This window comes from Magnolia sinica, chromosome 12 (assembly GCF_029962835.1).
Source record: "Magnolia sinica isolate HGM2019 chromosome 12, MsV1, whole genome shotgun sequence".
NCBI classification, from domain to species: domain Eukaryota; kingdom Viridiplantae; phylum Streptophyta; class Magnoliopsida; order Magnoliales; family Magnoliaceae; genus Magnolia; species Magnolia sinica.
The window spans coordinates 72,042,390-72,063,230 of NC_080584.1; the positions used below are offsets into that span (position 1 = coordinate 72,042,390).

General features: G+C 38.7%; 1 protein-coding gene across 1 annotated transcript; it reads right to left on the reverse strand.

Annotated features, from left to right (window-relative positions):
* Positions 1–1,090: 1,090 nt before the first annotated feature.
* On the reverse strand, positions 1,091–20,276 carry LOC131221663 (alpha-terpineol synthase, chloroplastic-like). Its single transcript, XM_058216960.1, has 7 exons — positions 20,068–20,276; positions 18,830–19,091; positions 15,170–15,542; positions 14,519–14,737; positions 4,978–5,116; positions 3,082–3,330; positions 1,091–1,635 (listed from the first exon to the last, which is right to left on the reverse strand). Exons 1-7 carry the CDS (start codon positions 20,272–20,274, stop codon positions 1,333–1,335), a joined length of 1,752 nt encoding a protein of 583 aa, XP_058072943.1. The 5' UTR covers positions 20,275–20,276; the 3' UTR covers positions 1,091–1,332.
* Between the last annotated feature and the right edge of the window lie 565 nt (positions 20,277–20,841).

The window sequence follows — 20,841 nt, forward strand, 5'->3', positions numbered from 1 at the left end:
TACACCCTTTAGAGAAGCATCGGTATGTGAATAGGAGATTTAGTCTCATGTAGGCTTGGGGAGCCAATCAAGTTTATATAGTTCAGAGGGTTGAAGAGTTTGAAACCCATCGAAACTCCTCTCTATTAGGCTCCATATGAATTAGTCAATCCTAGTTAAACAAGAATATTATGGGTGTGACACAGTTGTACTGCACCACCCCTTGCATGATTTTAGATGAATTACAACTTAGTGAGGTTCAACGAAGGGCATCATTGTCCTCGCTTCTTTCCATGGTGTAGTCCATGTAAGCCTTAAATATGCCTTATTTATGTGCACACACCATAAAATGACCTTGTAAAATGAATGGATGGTGCAGATATGACACGTATATCACAGCGGGATCCACAACACTTGTGAACGTGTGTTTCCGGGGTGATGGATTTTCATTACTTCCATGGCTAAATCCAAACATCCCCAATGATGAATGGTCCACATCTAAGGTGGGCTCCGCATGATGGACAACGCACTTTGAAGCTTTGGCCCACATGATGAATAGTCCAAATCAAAGGTGGGCTCCACATGATAGATGATCCACATCTATTGTCTACTATGATGGACGACCCACATCCAGTGTAAGAAGCATGAAGGGCATGCTTGTTTGTAATGGAGTTGTTGCAGTTTTATCATAATAATTATTCCCAAAAAAAGCTCTTATTTGAATATTTTACAATCACTATTATTTTAAATGACAGTTTTAGCTTAATTTTGAAAGTGATTTTACCAAAAAGATTATTTCTTACTAATTAAATGGTAAAACAGAAAGTCTTAATCCTCTATCTATTATTAGAGTAGCTCTTATTGAATTCCATTGGAGATACCAAACACGCCCTAAATTTCAACTTACCATCCAAACAATAGCTCAAATATTGCATAGATGTTGCAAAGGCTCTTATGAAATTATTATTGGACAATTATTATTTTTTCATTTCTTTTCCCTTTTCAGGTGTCCAAACATAACATTAAAAACACATACTACTACAGCTTCCTCTTCGGTGTACACTTGGCAAACAGTTGCAGAAATCATAACCGTTGATCTAGTGAGCCATCCTGTTGATGGACTATGCAGTTACCGAGAACTTCTACCTTCCCGTTGATGCGACTTTCTAATGTTGAATGTAGACTACTGATCTAACCGTTCCTTTTGCAGCCTCACTAATCAGATGTCTATGACAGCCTGCGCCCCTCACTTTTTATTTATTTATTATTATACTGCCCGTTCATGCCATGGCCCACCAGACCAACAGTCTCAATAACAGTGCATGCTTGCCATGTGTACTGGAGGGCTTATCTCTACTCAAGCGGAATAGGTTGGACCAGTAATGACTTGATATGGTCCTTGGTGTGCTGGTCTGGAACACCATATCCATCACCATATTGGTACATGCAGTGGGCCATCCTTGCAAGATTTATGGAGGGACCCACAAGAGACTTGGGGAATGGAGAGTTGGCCACAAGATCAAGATCTTCATTTATGTTCTTCCACGTGTCATTGATTAGACCTCCTATGTACTCTTGCGCAACATCTTCAGAAACACCTGTCTCGTGCATGTGACATTGGATTGATTTTGGCACATCACCTCTCTCTCGTTCGTTCTGAATATGAGCAAACAATACAATTAAGATGAAAGTAAATTTTTTTTTTTTTTTGGTTGGGGGGGGTGGGATTACAATTAAATGTAGTTATGTAGTTACAGAGATGATACAGTATAGACGGTTGAACCCATAATGGGGTCTGGCCATCTCTTCCCAGCATGCATGGCAGTGTGATATATGAATCAGGACCGTCCATCTAATCTAAAGTACTTTAGATAGTAAGTGGTTCAAAAATTACATGGGCCCAAAATGATTACCAAAATCTTATCCAAGATTAGAAATAATTTTTTTAAAAAAAAAAAAAAGAAAAAAGAAAAAAAGATTAGCGGTTGATATAAAGATTCCATGGACCTCTCTTTCTTACTAAATTGATCTTCCCAATTGATAAATAACCATTGTTTTAAAACCGGGACTCAAAATTGAAAGGGAAATACTGTGAGAGAAATAATGAGACCATGATTAATCAGTGTCCAAATGGGACATTTGGGCTAGTGTGTGCCATGGATCCATGATCTAGACCATTGATGTGAGGCCAATTCTGGAAACATGATGACCCAACAAACACCCAAGATGAAAAGGATCTCAACCAGTAGTGTGGAGAGTCTTGCAAGGGATGAAATTATAAAATTGTCTACTTTTTCTCTTTAAAAGGGTGAAAAAGATGGGAATTGTGGGCTCACGTTGATGACATCCAGCAGGTGAATCCTATCACAAAGATCAAACGAACTGTGGCTGATCAAACCCAAAGGTGGGTCACATCATAGGAAATAATATGCACTGCCCATAAACATCTAAGTTCACGCATGACCCAACTGATGATTTGATGGACCTGATTTTTTTGTTTGCGTAATCGTTCTGGTGGGGGTGCATACGTTGGACAGGTTGAATTTCATACACTTTCCTTGCAGATCTGTAATTGTCAAGTTTATCATTTTTTAAAGAAAAAACATAAATGAGTAATTTAGTAAACTCATTCCCCAAGAATCACTACCTCTAAAATTCGGTTGATGGAAGCTTTTTTTTTTTATTTTTTGGTAAAATCAGTATTTGGAAGGATTTTTTTTAAAAAAATCCGTTGTTTTAATTTCACGGTTTTCCATTCCTGGTAAGTATAAAACCAGTTAAAAATTGCAAACCCAACACGGTCTTCTTATAAAACCGAGAGAGAGAGAGAGAGAGAGAGAGAGAGAGAGAGAGAGAGAGAGAGAGAGAATGTGGGGCCCAATCTGTTTTTAGCACCAGTAGCTATTAAGTTAAGCCCAAGAAGTCAGCCCACCAGAATGACTATTTTCCAGTCAGTCCTGGTCTAACCTAGTCAGTTCTGGAGTTCTGGAGTAGCACTAGGCCAGTTCTTAGATATGTTGCTCATGAATCCAGCCTAGGAAACCTTCCTCCCAGCTCATTTATAAATCCATTTTTACCTAAAGTAGATCATGAGATACATACCGCTGAAGTTTCCAGATCGTCGGTGAGTCGATAGATAATAGATGGGCAGCGTATCAGATTTGGGTAGCTTCCAATGCAATCTAGAGCCTCCTTTGTTATGTTTTCTCCCATCAAAAAATATACATGAAACAGAATGATGGGCCCAGATGCTGTAACCCATGCATTGCTCAGATATTCTTCAAGCCCAGGGGTGTAACCGCTGTTGTACCATTTTGCTTCCAACAGGTTTGCTTTGCAATAATCAGCCCACTGCAATAAACATAACATTTCAACAGATATTAGACGGTTTGTTATGGGAAAGAGGTACTAGGCACAGTTTGGATGTACCACCAAATCACAATTTTCCATTGGGCCTTGAAATGGGCCCAAAAGGCAAGCTCCACCTGTGACAGCTACTCTATTTGATTTCTGGCGAGTTAGATGCCATCCACCCATTGGAAAGCTTTCAGCATGTCATGTTCATGCAACATCCAGCCCATATGAAGAACAAGGGGCCTTCGTGGAGTAGGACTGTAGAGAATATAGCTCTTTCCAATGAATTGGTAAAAGAGCGTGAATAGAAGATGGCTAGGGTTTATGATAGAGGCCTGATTTGAAGGTCTTAATGTTCAGGTATATTTTTTGAGCAAGAAATTAAGTTCTCTCTTTTAAATGTCATTGAATTCTCCTCTGTTGGAACTCACATCAGGCTGTCGAAATTAAAGAAAGTCATTCAGGTCAGATGGTCCAGGCACCTCTCTAGGGTTGATTCGAACTGAATGTGGATGGGTCTTCTGTGGTAACCCAAGTTCCCGATGAGGTGGGGTTGGTTGTGGAAATGATAAAGATGATGTTGTTTAAGCTTTCCACCACTACTAGGGCAAGGATATTAACACTGTTGCTGAAGTAAAGGCTCTTTATGATGGTCTTAGGATATGTGCTTCTCTAGGCATCATCAGCATAGATGTGGCAAGTGAGTCGGTTGTGGTGGTGAATTGCCTTCTGTTAGGAGTGTCAAGTCCTTGGGTGGCTAAGATTTGGTGGAAGATAATCCATCAATTTATGGGCAGCATAGACGTGAGAGTTGGTCACATTTCGAAAGAAGGGAATTATGGCAGAAATTCTGGCCAAAGTAGAGAGGAAGTGCTGAAAACCAGCAGTTTATCTCAAGGGCTCCCCCTAGGGTTGTTAGAGGGGTGGTTATGGTAGAAAACATGGGTCTTGTAAAGCATAGAGGTATATCGATTGTATAGCTTTTTGTAATGAGCAGATATCAACGGTTGTGGGGTCAATTCCCCGATGGCTTTTATCCGTCGGAGTCTCCAAGTTATGAGAATCACCAATTGGTTGGACCCACCACGAGAATCACCTCATGTAGAAACCAGTCCAATCCACTCATCAGCCAGAACACACTTGTATTTTGTGTGAACCACTTTATGAGTGCTTGCCACTGATTTTTGCACAAGGCGATCCTCATGGGTGGGCTAACCTATTGGATGGAGTTGGACGTCACACACACGTTATGGTTTAGAAGTACATGTGTATCAAATCAGAACATTCAAATCATGGGACCCATTGTGGACAGTGAAAATAATTATCCTAACCCTCCAATATCGGACAGAAAGAAGACAGGTCCAACTAAAATGGTAAGCTATCCAAATTCAACAGTGTATAATAGATGCTTTAGATTGTTCGGTCGTTCCAATTTTCATTATATATATGCTCCGGTAATATATCCTAACCTATATGCTCCATCCATAATGGAGCCAGCGATTCAGGTCTGATTGATGTACATGCATGCAACATGTACATTGTATATATGGTCACATTTATCAAAGAAATTAATGTTAGGAAGCTCGCATAGGAGACTGGCCTTTTGTATGCATAAATCCAAATAAAATAAAACTTGTGCAATACCACTTTTTTTAGGTGTGGTACGATGTCCAAGCCCTGCTCCTTTAATATGTTATAAGCTATTTCATTGACAGTGTTGTAGAGAGCTAGAAAACACATCTTCATATATTGTGGAAGTTGTACCATCGCATTAATATCCCACCTGAACAGTCCAGATTGGAAGCATGATCAACACTCAAGGAATACAGTTTAATCAATGGCCTTAAAATGTATTGTTAGTTACAGAAGAGCTATAGTTACAAAAAAGAGTTATAATTACATAAAAGGTTTTTTTTTTTCCATGAATGATAGCTAGTGACTCACACACTCGTGCGTAAGGGCGCGCGCACACACACAGGTCTCAAGTTCAAGTTGGGTGGACAATTAGTGACGTCCAACCCTTTCAATATGTTGGCCCCACAATGAGGATTTCAATGTTGTTGTACGAGAGCGACATCCAACCAATTTACAATAAGGATTACATAGTTCACTTATCATCTGGGCCACACGATTAAAAACAATGGATAACAGCACATAAACAACAAAATGTAAGAGTGGTCCACCATCCACTTTTTTGGGATGTCCTAAAATGAGCCTGCCCAACAAATCTACAGAATTTATATCAAAAAGTCATTTTCGTGGGTCCAATATACATATTTCTTGCCCAGATTTCTAATACAATGTTGTCATTGCGGTTAAAGAAGAGGAATGTAGGAGCATCCTACTCACATGACGAGATTGAAATGACAAAGATACCCTTGAATGAAGGGTAACCCATATCGCAATTTCTAATGCAGGGGTATTTTCACATCGGGCTCGAGTGGGGTTACATCTGGGATGCAGGCGCACACTCGGGTGGGCAGCTCGTGTGAGGGGGGGCCCCACCCGTGTGAGGCAGTACCAATGTGATTTGGGGCCCACGAGGGAGGTTTGACCGAGATCCTAACCTATGAGATGTGGGGACTGAGATATGAGATAAATGGATTAATTCACCATGCTTTATCAATTCGAGCTTTTAGATCAAGTGGTTAATTGTCCTACATCAAATTGATATTAGAACGTGAGGTCTCGTGTTCGAGACTCCTCACTGGGGGTAATTAATGTTGAGGGTCAAATATTACATATTAGACCCCAGTTATTGCCTGGATTTACAAACATGGTACTGTTTTACGGCACATTGGAAAAGGAATGGACAGAGCAGATTCGCCGTATACATCAAGGAGGGACGCACCTTACATGGTGCGTGTGCATAACCGCCGTGCACTGGACGGGCAACCCGGTCAAAGACAGGTTAACCCATCTTTCTTGGTGCGCAGGGACAGCGGACGAAAGTTCATCCATCAGTTTTCGCTTGTGGGCCCCACCCATCATCCATTTCTATGATCTGAACCGTCCATTCATCCCGTGGGGCAGCCAAAACCCACGCCTAGGTGTCCCTTCTCCACCATGCAAGCATACGTGTGAAGATCTCAGCCGCATGCAAGATGAACGGTAGCACAGAAGATCTTGTGGACCACACTGAATCCAATCGAAACTAGCTATTTATTACTGATATTTCGAGAGTATCACATGAACGGAATGGATTTCTCCTTCGAAGCTGATAAATGGGCCCACCATCGTCACAGCGTCAACTACGCTGCTCTGTTTCGCAATGGGCATCGGACGAAGTGCTGTGGGCCACCATCGGACATCAACGGTCCAATCCGGACCGTCCAGTAGGAGACCATGGGTCCTCTTATATAAGCCTAGGTGATAAATTCATAAGAAACAACGGAGATCTGTTGTTAACCGTCTAAAAAGAGGACGAACGGTAGAAGCATAAATCTCATGGGCCATGCCGATTTCAAGCCTAATCGGTCCATTTCAGAACAAAAATTTGACGTGAACCCACTGGACGTAGTGGATTTCTTGTCTGACATCAATCCTGGGCCCACCAATCATCATAGATGCGTAAGATCCTCTCTTTTGATTCCACTGCGTAAACAGAGGGTTTCCGACTCGGTTACAACAGCCGCTTCAACCGACGTAGCCACCGCCTGCTGGCTATAAAAGGCAGTTTGAGAGAGGAAGGAGGGTATCAGATCCGATCAAGGAAGTTTGGAATGTGGAGGAGTTCGGTTGGCTTGACGTGAAGCAGGCAGAGAAAGAGAGTATTCTCTTTTAATTTTGATTTTGATTTTATTTAAGATGCTTAGCCTTATCGTCATGCTAGGCTAGACCTCTTAGCTAGCTAGGGTTAAGAGGTGAAGCTTATAGAATGATGGGAGACTTTTTGCTATGCCTTTTGTTTAGACTGAACTGATGTTGATTTTGGTTTAATTAAGGGAATGTTTTTAGTTTTTAATGGTCTGTTGTGACTAAAATTACAATGGGTCTGCGATGGCTTTGAGAACGTTCCTTTCCTTTTGATGAGTATGATATTAGGAAGCCCTATTGTTCATCATTGTCTCCTGGGCATGGTCGGATGACGGTACCCTTCCTAACCTTCATACATCTTATGATTGGTTGTTAATTAGTTTAACTCTGTGGTTTGCTTTATCTCCTGGGCATGGTTTGGTGATGGAATTCATTTTAATTCATATACCTTTCATCTCTTGAAAACTATATCAAAGAAAGTTCAGTTTGATTTTCATGGTTATACCCTTCAACTGGATGAAGATGGGAATCTAAGTCCAGTTGAGTTCTTGAAGCAGGCATAAGATCTCCCTGATCTCTACAAGTGGATCCTCTGAATTCTTAGTTTCCTTCCTCTGAATTCCTTAAGTTTTAGATTAATATTTCACCATTATTCCTCAAACTACAATCGATTTAGATTTTATTTTAATCTAGTTCTAGTTCTACATAGTTTCAGATAACATACAGGTTTCAGTCCCTTAGGATTCGAACTCGGTCTCACCGAGTTTATTACTACATCACAACCCTATACTTGGGGGAGTGAACAATAATGCAGGGGCATTTTCACACCAGGCTCGAATGGGGTTACCTGTGGGATGCAGAGGCACACTCGGGGTGGGTAACTCATGTGAGGCGGGCTCCACCCATGTGAGGCGGTACCCATGTGATTTAGGGCCTACGAGGAGGGTTTAGCCGAGGTCATAACTCATGAGATGTCCAAAAACTTATTCACATCGTGATGTAGTAATAATCTCGGTAAGACTGAGGTCGAATTCACATGGACTGATCTTGTGCTTTTATGAAATTAACTGGAAGAAGATATAAAACTAATTCTAAAGTGATTGAGAGAGTAATTGTGAATTAAGTAATTAAAACTAAGAATTTAAAGGTGGAAACTAGGGTGCTAAGGATCCACCTGTAGTGATCAAGGAGCCCTCTCGCTTGATTCAAGTAACACAATTTAAATTGGAGTCATATCCTATCCAATTGGAAAATATATCAATAAAATCAAATCTAAACTTCCATTGACCTAATTCTCAATGAAGGAGAACTATGATAATTGGCAGGGATTCCATTACCAAACTATGCCCATGAGACAATGACAAACAATGGGATATACCAATCCCATAATCTCAATCAGTTCGAGCTTTTAGATCAAGTGGTTAATTGTCTTACATCATTTTCCTTTTTCAAATTTAAAATTTTACACTCATCCCTGTAAATAACTGTAAGGATTAAATGACTAAACACCATAATCATTATATATAGTAGAGGCAAATATTAATGTAGTACAGGTGACAAATGACTTCATGGACAGTTAAGATAAAAAGCAATCAGGCCCAAAGCCTTGAATGATGCAGGGATGAACATTATGAGGTCGATCACCGTCTTCCTCAAGGGGATAACTACTTTGAATCTACGGAGCTTCTCTGGACTCCTCATAGAGATTCCTCGTGGATGAAAACAAGAAAATAAAAATGAATTCTAGAAGAAATTTCATTAATAGATAATAAAAATAATTTATAACCCTTTAAATAGGGATAGCACACCTTGGAAGAAGTTTTAGAATCAAACTCCAACTCAAACTCCATATAATTCCTAATGTACTATAAATAGTAAATTTACTATTTATAGTAAGTGTCCTATTTGACATGACCACATTATTTTCCTAATTATTCTAAGAACTTTTCATGTTGGACACAAATCCTAAAGCCCAATGGATGAAGAGTTGCAATTAAACCAAAACTTACTAAAAATAGTTAATATGGAAATAAACAGGGAATTCGACTGTCAATTTGAATCTCATAAATTTGGCATGGGCAACCTGGCAAAGCCAAGTTGTTTGGCTAAATTAACTCGTTCTTCCCTAAAATCATATATGCACGTCGAGTAACTCATTCCGGTTTATGAGATATACCTGTTTTAAGATTTTGAATTCTCGATTACTTCTGCCTCCAATCGGGCCTTCTTTGATCTATCTTGGACATGAAAGTGTCCGCGACCTGCTCTATGTCAGTCCCCTCCAGTTAAAAGAACTTGTCCTGCTTTGGTTCATGATACTCGATCATGCGCGCCCCGTAACAATACCCGGATCAAAAGTTATGGCCAATTTATGGTTCACCTTCTTTTGGTCCATCATGCTAGGAATTTATCAATGCCACATCTTACATCAGACCCCTTCACATGGAAAAAACTTGTCCTCAAGTTACTCAAGGGTCTTTGCTCATGATACTCAAATGATTTCTGGTGTCGATGTTTATCAGCTTTTTCCTTGTATCTTGCATTAAGCTCTCGAGCTGACACAATACATGTACTCATGCTCTCATTGACTTGACTAGTACGGATCAGTTCCTTTACTTGTACCTACAAAATCTCGCATCCTTTCTAATAATATGGGCAATTAGGCAAACTTGTTTCTAAAGATGAGATCAATGTGATTTTGTATATCTCGTATAGGAGGCAATTTATTAGGGAGTTTATCAAGCACAATCGCCTTGAACTCCTACAATACTGGTCTCAAATCATCTGGGATGTTCATAAGCTCCATCTATTTTTCTTTTTCAAATAATTCATCTCCATCTCTTATTATCTCAGATTGTTTTACGAAATCCTATTCAGTTAGGAGAGACTGTTCCTCAACTTTAAAAGTCTTAGGTTGGTTTTTGTTGTCATAAGGGCAATGATAATCTTTTTATCATTTTTAATAAATATAAATACGTTATCTTGGCTTCTATGCGTAACATCAATATTATATTGTCATGGTCGACCAAGTAATATATGACAAGCTTCCATGTCGACTATGTCATACATTACTTCGTCCTTATAATATTTACCAATAGAAAATGATATATGGCATCGTTTGGTTACCTTTGTTTTGTTGACATCCTTGATCCATCTAATCGTATATAGAGATGGATGTCTTTTTGTTTTTAGATGTAGCTTTTCCACCATTTTTTTTTAAACACGAAATTCTTACCGCTCATGACATCGATGAGTACAATACAGACTTTTTGGTATACAGTACACCTTGTTCAAAAGATGTTGTGTCGTTGTAAATTTATCTCTACATTTGGCATATACAATGACTTCCTCATGTTCAAAGTAGTGGCATGTGATTCACCATTATCGATTGGTGCTATGAGGAAATCGAGGTTGTTTAGTACAATGACCACGGGCAGTTGAGCATTGCCTTGGACTCGGTGCAGAATTAACGCATCTGCAATGTGGTCGAGGGTTACTTGCAGCCCTTGCATAGTCAACTGACTCTCTTGGTGGAAAACTTCCATTCTTTTTAAAAGATAATGAATCACTGGATTACCGTCCACAGGATTTTAGTCCATACCTTCGTTATTTGTCATCGATCCGAGGGGAGTTCTTGCTCTGATACCAATTGACGTAGGGATGAATGTGATGAGGTCGATCATCGTCTTCCTCAAGGGGATAACTACTCCAAATCCATAGAGCTTCTCTAAATTCCTCACATAGATCCCTCGAATCCACACGAGAAAATAAGAAAATAAAAATAAATTCTAAAAATTTTGAAATTTCATTAGTAAATAATAAAAACGAATTTACAACCCTGTAAATAGGGATACTAAACCTTGGAAGAAGTTTCAGAATCAAACTCTAACTCAAACTCCCAAAAATTCGTAACTTACTATAAATAGTAAATTTACTATTTATAGTAAGTGTCCCATTTGACTTGACCACATTATTCTCCTAATTATTCTAAGCACTTTTCATGTTGGACACAACTCCTAAAGCCCAACAGATGAAGAGTTACAATTAAACCAAAACTTACTAAAAATAGTAAAAATGGAAATAAATAGGGAATTCAACCGTTGATCTGAATCTCTCAAATTTGGCATGGGGAAGCTGGCTATGCTATGTTAGTTGGCTAAAGTAGCTCGTCCTACCACAAAATCATATATGGTATGTTGAGTAACTCATTTCTATTTGTGAGATATGCTTATTTTAAGGTTCTAAGGTCTTGATGACTTCTACCTCCGATTGGGCCTTCTCTGATATATCTTGGACATGAAAGTGTCCGCAACCTGCTCCACATCATTGAACTAGGGTAAAAATGTTTAAATGTTTTTCATGGCTTTCAACAGCCATAACTTAATGGCTGATTATTTATATGCATATAATATATTATTTGAAAACTATCACTAACCTCTACACCTTAGCCAACCACCAAAGCTTATTTAACCCAAAAGGGGCTTCAATAAATTCAATTATTCTCTCGGTCAAATTATGGTATTAAGATAAAATTTACTATTTTTAGCAACTTATATTTTATTTTTAGAGTTTTAAGAGTTTAATTGTGCTACAGAGTTTAGTTCTTTTTAATGAGTTCGGATAGAATTAGACTTTTCACTATTTTTAGTAATTTTTACTATTTTGAAAAAGTGTCCTATTTTGAGTCAATTTAGGAATCTAAGGCTTCTTTTGTTTAATATGTTATAATTAGTACTTCATTTAATAATATTAATTTTATCTACCATTTTTAGAGATTTCCCTCTTCGTAGATACAAGGGATATTCCCAATAAAAGGATGATGATATTTTCTCCGTAGTACACCCACTATGTTATTTGGCATCATAGCAATATTTTTCCTTGGTTATAACTTTTAATATAGATTAGGCAGCAAAAATTCTTTGGACAATGTTTTAAGGAATCAACTAGTGACTAGGGAAAATTTAGCGTCTTGCAAAGAGTCATCCAGGAGCTGGAGCTGCAAGTGGCAGTTACTCAATTGACCAAGACCATGGGGCACAAACTGATCTGCAGTAATGAACAATAAAAGATGGTTGAAGAGGCTTGCAGTTAGCCAATTTGTCGTTTAATAGATCTAATACCCACACCAAATCTTAAATTGCAAACTGTTAACGATAGAGTCCATTGTTGATATGGAGGACAATATTATCCTCCAACATCGAGGGTGAGAAGGCATTGAATAAGATTAAGCCTATCAACTTAATGTATATCTCCTTTCCTTCAGTGTGCATCATCACATTAAGAAATTTCTCGACTGGATCATGGTGGTGGAGTGATTTTTTTTACTACATTAGTCCACCACAAATTTTATACATGCTAGATGTATATCTTTTCCATAAGAATATACTTTTAAATTGAAGCTCAAGTCAGGCTAGCAGAATAAGGTAGTCAAGGCATTAAGTACGAGGGCTTATTTATGAGTCACTTTGAGCAAAGAGATTAAAGGGTACAGAAGATGAAGACTTTTAAGGATGAATGAGCCAAGTCTTTGATAGAGCAAATTGGGGACATTACATGTACAAGAGGATTACCTCTTTAAGGGGAATCAATATGTATTCCTAGGTGTACTTTTCTGGAACACGTTATTAAGGGGTTGCATGGAGAAGGATTTTGTGAACACTTAGGGCATGATCCTAGCATCACCATTGTTGAGAAGTGACATTACTAGCCACAATTGAAGAGGGATGTTGGTAAGTTTATGCAAAGATGTCATATATGCTAAGCGGCTAAGAAATAGTCTCAAAACATTATTCTCTACACCCCTTTACTAGTACTAAATGCGCCATTAGTAGATTTGTTTGTGGATAGTATGTTATGTCTTCTGCAAACTCAATGAGGTATGGATTCTATAATCATAGTGGTGCATAGATTCTCGAAAACAACATACTTTATCTCATGCAATAAGTCGATGGATGCAATAAATGTATCCAATCTTTTTGCATGGCATTGCCAAGATAATTACTTTAGATCATGGCACAAGATTTCTTAGTTATTTCTAGAGGACTCTATGGAGGTAATTTGATATACTATTGTAGTATAACAATGTGTACCATTCCCAGACAAATGACCAATGGAGGTGGAGAACTAAATGTTGGGAAACATTATACAATGTCTCTATAGTGATATGCTCTAGAAAATTCTCTTGATCAGGTTGTGCTTGCTTGCACAACATTTAGAATAGATCTATAGGGAAGTCTCCTTTTGAGATAGTGTATGATCGTATTCCCAAGCATACATGGCAGAGAAGACAGTGACAGTGCATATCAAGAGAATTTAGAAGAGTCTAACACCAAATAGAAGGAAGATGTTAACAAGCGAAAGAGAATTATTGTCAGGAAGTTGGCAGGTGATGGTTCATTTAAAGAAAGAGTGTTTTCCCATGATAACATATAATAAGCTGAAGGATAAGAAGATTGGAGAAGCCAGGTACCTCATAAGATTAGTGACAACACATATGTTGTTGATCTCCCTAAGAACTTGGCGATATCGCGAACATCCAACATTATATATTTGTTCGAGTATCATTTACTAGAGGAGCAATCACAACCAACAAACATGAGAGGGAGATTTCATCAAGCAAAGGGGATTGATATAGTACTAGCAGTGGATGACTTCATGGACAACCATGATAGAACAAAATTATGTCGGAGAGTCGCATTAGGGCAAAAATAATATAAATGTTTACTATAGCTTAAGAGGGTCATAACCTTTGTGACTTGTTATACATTTTTTGTGTATAATAAGTTGTAGGAAAGCTATACATCAACGAACTTTATGCCTAGACAACCACTCAATGCTTGTTGCCCCAAAAATTGCCTTTTAAAATTCAATTGTCTCATGGATCAATTTTTTATTTTAAGCTAAAACTTATTTTTTTTAGTACGCACTATTCCTTCTATTTTTAGGATTTTAAGAGCCAAGTGTTGATTCAAAGTCTTTCCTTAGTCATCTAAGGGTTGCTTAAGAGTTTTAGTGGGATTAGATGCCTTTCTATTTTGAGAATGTCCTATTTCGGGTTAAATTAGTAATCTAGGGCTTCTTTTACTTATATAAGCACGTCAAATATATTATAATGAGGACTTCATTTAATAATGTCAATTTTATATCTTGTTTTTAGAGATTTTGTTATTCGTATGGATTCTAAGGTTATTCTTGAAAAGAAAATGATGATCTCCTCTTTATCTACATACCCACTAAGCTACTATTAATCTTTAAATCACCACAATTGGTTTATAAAATCATCCAATTGGTACGATTTTAAGGTATGGCCCATCCATAGTACGAGTGTGCAAGATTTGAAGCGTGTGTCATGTAGAGATTGAATGACTGATTAGTAGAATGAAATTGATATCAGTCGGTTGCATAATCTGGAGGAAATAGTCATACAAACCTTTCAATGGCATCTGTAAAGATCTCTAGTTCATCCAAGGAACCATAGATATCGTAAACATCATCGATGATTAGTATGAATTGAATAATTTTCGTGAGTACTTCCCTGCAATGTCCAAACTGGGGCTCAGAAATCAATCCAACACTCCACAAAAAGTCCTCCATCATACGGTCTCTAGCAAAGCTCAAATTTTCCCTAAGTCCCGATTTGGCCCACCACCTAGAAAGATCAAATTCAATGTTTCAAAAGCTGGAAAACAAGGGAAAACATGTTAACATCAATAGTTCGGCCTGTTAATTTTTTAATGCTATCAAATACATGGACATTTTCTGTATGCAATTGTAGTTATAAAAAAAAAAAAAAAAAAAACAAGGACATTTTCCAGGTATTCGGTAGCCATCAAATGGTCATTTAGGATCATCATCTCCGTGTCATTTGTGATCTAGTAGGGTCCATAATTTGGACGGTTTGGATCAAAGAACAGGAATGTGGGGGCTTACCATGGATGTATCCTGCCCCAAAACATGGATGATTGGACAGATCCAACATTTCAATTGGTGGTCGGCTTGTAAACGGCCAAGATGAAGGATGCAGCAACCACCCATGTTTAACTGAAAAGAAGGGACCAAGAATAACGGATAGGATCATTACCGAAATGTTTTCCTAAGATCTGTTTGATGGATAGCTTGCACCATGTTGAAACCCAGCTTGGCTAGTTCAAGCAAAATTGGGTTCATGTCCTCCATTCTCTCGTATTCGTCTATGTACCACCTAGCCTCTAACCTTGGCATCCTCCAGTGCAAAGGAAGCTCCAATGCATGCTGTACTAGCCTTCCAAGGTTTGGGTTTATGGCCTGCGTGAGACCCTTGAGATATCTGCTTGTGGAAGCTTTAACCTCATCCAAGGTAGCTTCTCCTTCTAAGGCTAGATGTGAGGCTTCATACAAGCTCAACGTTCCCTTTGTATCCATGCAAAGGCCCTCCTTGAAATGGCCCATCTCATCCATGAACCTACTGAACACATCTGCCCATCAAGAATGCAACCTAAAGTTAGAAAATACGACTAGTTGTTATTTTATATTTTTTCCTCCATTGTTTCTTTGTTGCTCCTCATTAGATGGCTTATGATTTTTTATCTATTACCTTATGACATCTGAGCTGTCAAACAAGTGGAACCAACCATGATCATCATAGGACCAAAAAATTAGCCTGAGCCGATTATTAGGTAGCCCACATCATAGTAAATAACATATCTCCCTCAAGAATCTCCAATTCCACATGTGGCCACCTGATAATTGGATTAGCCCAATATTTAGGTATTTGATTATCATGGTTGAGTGCACCTTTTAGATAGTCTGATGACAAATCAAGACGGGTCTGCCATCCAGCCTATATGATAAGAAGATACTTTTGAAAATTCAAAATATTCAAGGCCTTTTTTATAAATTCAGTGTTTTTGAGGATTTTTTTTTTCTTAAAATACTTAATATCAACAATTGCTTGGATCACTAAACACTAAGCCCAACTTATATAGGTCTACGGACAGAAAATAAGCATCAGTCCTTTCTCACCCTAGGGGTGGCAGATATGTACAGTGTACTTATGAGGCGGATTAGGTGTGGGGTGTCTAGGGTAACTGCTTAATGGGTTAGGCACTGACCGTGGGGCCTACCTTTATGTCTATATATCCACTCCATCCCTCGTTTGTCCAGCTCATTTTAGGCCCTGAACCTAAAAATGAAGCAGATCCAAACCTTGAGTGGACGACAAATAAACATAATGGATCAAGGTGATACTTGTATTTTTCCTTCATTGGTCTGTGTGACCTAATCAATAGGTTGGATGGCAAATAAACATTATGGTGGGCCCTAAGAATTTTTAATGGTGGACGTTCAATGACCACTGTTTTCTGTGGTGTGGTCCCCTTGAGATTTTGATTTGCTTCATTTTTCAGACCATGCCTTGAAATGAGCTGGAAAAACTGATGAATGGAATGGATGTACAACAAATATATCAAGGTGAACCCCACAGTTAGGGACTCACCACTCAGATGTTACCCTGGACTCATTGAGAGATTACTGCTCTGAGCAAAATATCCTGATCACTGTACATGAGAGCTAGATGTACAGGGAGATGTTTTGGGGCCGGTTTGGCACACGGGATTAGATGGTATTAAGTTGCATTGCATTTCAAATACCATATTTTAAAATCAGGTTTCTGTTTGCTTTCTTCATCACTTGCTTCAAATTTTATTATTTGAAAAATGTATGGATTTCAGTTGTTCCTCTTCATATATGCCTAAATTCAGGTTGTGTGCACACCAGTGACCTCACTCACGTCACTAGGTTTCGTGAGCCCCACCATGAGGTATGATGTATGTGTTATATTCACACCAGTCATTCGTGTTTTGAGATTATTTTAGGGCATGGGTACAAAAATAAGGCAGATACTAAACATAAGTGGACCACACTAAAGAAAGAAGTGGGAATGGTGTTAAAACCTTCCTAGGGCCCACCATGATTTTTGTTTGCTATCCAACCTGTTCATAAGGTCACATAGACCTGGAAAATGCAAATATCAGGTGGATCCAAAACAATTTGGCCCCCAAGAAGTTTTCAATGGTATGCATTCAATCTCCACTGCTTTCTGTGTTGTGGTCCACCTGGTCTTTGGTTCTGCCTCATTTTTGGGCCCAAGCTCTAAAATTCTCTTTCAAAGTGGATGGACGGTGTTGATATAACACATATATCATTGTAGGGCTCACAGATTTCAGTCAATCTTGGATTGTAAGGTAAATTTTGAAATCAATGTTGTAAGTTAGAGCCTCTGTACATGGCAAAAGGTCACCTCATATCAACAGTCTGGATCATATATATATATATATATATATATATATATATATATATATATATATATATATATATATATATATATATATATCGATTATCACATGGGATATATCGGTTGATGTGATGCGAAATCCCATGAAATCCCAATGGACGAATTTTCACATTGATCTAAAATTTTGGTGGGCCATAGCAAAGAGAAATGCAAATTAAGGGAGGTATCTAATATGATCTTTCATGGCACTAAAGTTTTGGATCAAAGTAAAAATTGGGCGAAGGGGATTTCATGAGGTGCTGCTACACGTTGGCTCTATTCAAAATTTGCACATGCATAACGGATGATGAGCTCTCAACCAAGTTTGCACGAGTTCCGTGTGATCTGCACATGCATAACGGATGATGAGTTCTCAACCAAGTTTGCACGAGTTCCGTGTAAACTGGTGCGTAGCTGAACATTCGGATATATATATATATATATATATATATATATATATATATATATATATATATATATATAGCTCAATGCTCCGCTATGCACCCATTCCGCATGTGTCATGGGCGTCTAATCTGAACGGTCCATTTGATGTGGCATCCCATGAAACCTCAAGAGACAATTTTAGCCCTGATCTAAAACTCTAGTGGCCATAGCAAAGAGAGATGCAAATCAAGGGTGGAAACTGTCTTCTTTTTTCATGGCCCACCATAGTTTGAATCAAAGTAAAAGTTGGGCTCTAGGGGTTTCATAGGGTGTTGCATCACGTGAACTGTTTAAATGTTGGAAACATACCACGTGTGATGAGTTCTCAAAAGGTTCGAACGAGTTCCGTGCGAACTTGTGTGCAGCTGAGCTTATCTATATATATATATATATATATATATATATATATCGAAAAGCTTAGCTATGCACCTTTGCACACGTGTCATGGGTGTCTAATCCAAACGGCCCATGTGATGTGGAATCCCATGAAACCCCGGGTGGCAAATTTTCGCCCTGATCTAAAATTCTGGTGGGCCATAGCAAAAAGAAATGCAAATCAAGGGAGGAACTGTTTTCATTTTTCATGCCTCACTAAAGTTTTGGATCAAAGTAAAAATTGAGCTTGGGGGGTTTCATGAGGTGTTGCTTCACTGAACCATTCAGTTTATATATATATATATATATGTGTGTGTGTGTGTGTGTGTGTGTGTGTGTGTGTTTTGCAAGCCTGTTGATCTTACCACCTTCCATGAGAATCAGCTCACGGCCATTACCTTCTGTTTTTCTTTTTCTTTTAATTGACAAAGGTACCCATTCCAAATGGGAACGGTTCAAATTTACTCGACAACATCAGGCCCACCTTATCAGTGGACCAAAACTCCAGGATGCTAGATCTAACTAATTCACAAGGGTGGCCCACTTGATTTAATAGCTCATTATATGGAAAGCAGCCTGACAATAGAAAATCCATCACGACTCCATGAGTACCTTGTGAGACCTCATAACCATGTTGTCTGAGAAGCCTAAATCGAAGAGCTGTGCCATGAACATCGTCTGCCATACCCATGTCATTGTTATCAGTGGATATGGTGCTCAATACTTCTTCGATCTCCATGCTAAAGAGATGCCCCAACCCCAGACGTTGGATGTTGTCGATCAGGTTGAGTTGATCCAAGGGCCCAGATGCTTCTAGAATCAAATGCCTGGCAGCATCCTGTAATTTCTTGATTCGTGTAGTGTATATGTCACCCTGCATAACCCAAATGTTATTGAGCAGAAAGAAAAGGACTGAACAACCATCCGGACAGGAGCCAACAAAAGATCAGGACCTTGACTATCGCATAATTAACAATGTAGAACCTATATGTGAGAAACAAGCAGCAGTTGAACAAACAAACATTACCAGGCTCCTTGTGGCCCAACAGTCCTAACCAACTGCAGGCCAGCCCTGGAAAATTCCTAGCCCCTGCTGCTACAAAAGGCTGGAGATGCTGTAGCCTACCAAATAATCAGATACAACTTCAAAAAACTGATAGCAAGGCTACTGAATTATAACATATGATGCTCGACGAGAAATAAGGAGGAATAGACTGAGTTGGTCTGGGATTAGTGGGCTCAGATGAAGTATCCCATGATTGCGCGTTTTCACCAAGCATATCAAAATAATCCTACAAAACTACTGCATCATATCATATGATGCTTGACAAGAAATAGAGAAGAATAGACTGAGTTGGTCAATGCTTAGTGGGCTTAGATCAGTAAGCATATCAAAATAATCCCACACGTCATCAGGGTCCTTGTTCATGAACTCTTCATTGCACGAAGGCAAACTCATTCATTTATCACTTCACTCATGGGTCCCACCATGACAGCTATTCTAAATTATGGGTCCATCTTTTAAACAAAAGATAGGATAGAAGGTAGATATTTCAAGAGTAACTCAAAGAAACCAAAATATTGAATAATCCACACCCTTAGATTGGATATGGAATGTCATTAATCCCTTTTTAACCATCAATTATCGTCATAAACATGTGATCCACACCCAAATGTAAGTTCCATCAGCCATTCCATAAAATTTCTCTTTAAAAAAAAATGAGATGCACATGTGGCGCACTTAAAATTTTAACTTGCATGATTTTTGGGCAAGGGCCAGATTTCAGTTGATCCCACCTGATGGGTGGTTCAAACTTCAATCTTTCAAGTATCATTAGCAGAACACTTACCATGTAATCACTCCTTAATGATTGAACGAATTCGTTACTCCAGATGGTTGGTTGGTAATTGGCGGATCGCCTCTGAGTGGGCCACTCCAAAGTTTGAATGGCTGCAAGACATCTTGACTGCCTGGCCACGTTCCCATGGCTCAAATCTTTCAATGGCAACCGTACAAGGGAAGAAGTGGGAAATGGGAAAAGGATACTTAGAGCCATTTGAACTTTGCTATGATGGTTGGGCTTAGCCATATCTTGTACCCTATTTATAACTAAGAGGAATTGCCTGATATTCTCATGAGAAGCAATGAACTAATATAATTGCAAGTGGCTATTAATTAATGTTTAATTAATCTTAATAAATGAGATGGATATAAGAAAAAGGGGTCACCAGCTCAGGTAGGCCCCACATTAGTGCTCATGTGAAATCCACCTCCAGTATTATGTTTGTCACCCCATGTTAGGTCTGGGGTAGAAAAATTAACCTTATTCATGATTCAGGTTAATCACACGATTAGAAACAGTATACCAGGGAGCACTCACCCTCCGAAATTGTTTCCCTTGGTGTGGCCCACCTTAATGACTGTTGAGCCTTATTTTTAGGACATAGGTGTAATCTTTAATTTTGCATCTAATGATTGGAGTAGATTGCATATACTCATTATGGTAGTCCTCATCAAAATCAAGAGTGGAAGTCTCTCTCCCGATTGCTTTCCTTTACATCCAACAGCCGCCTGACTATGGTAAAATTTCATTTTTTGTTTTTTTATATCCAGCAGCCGCCTG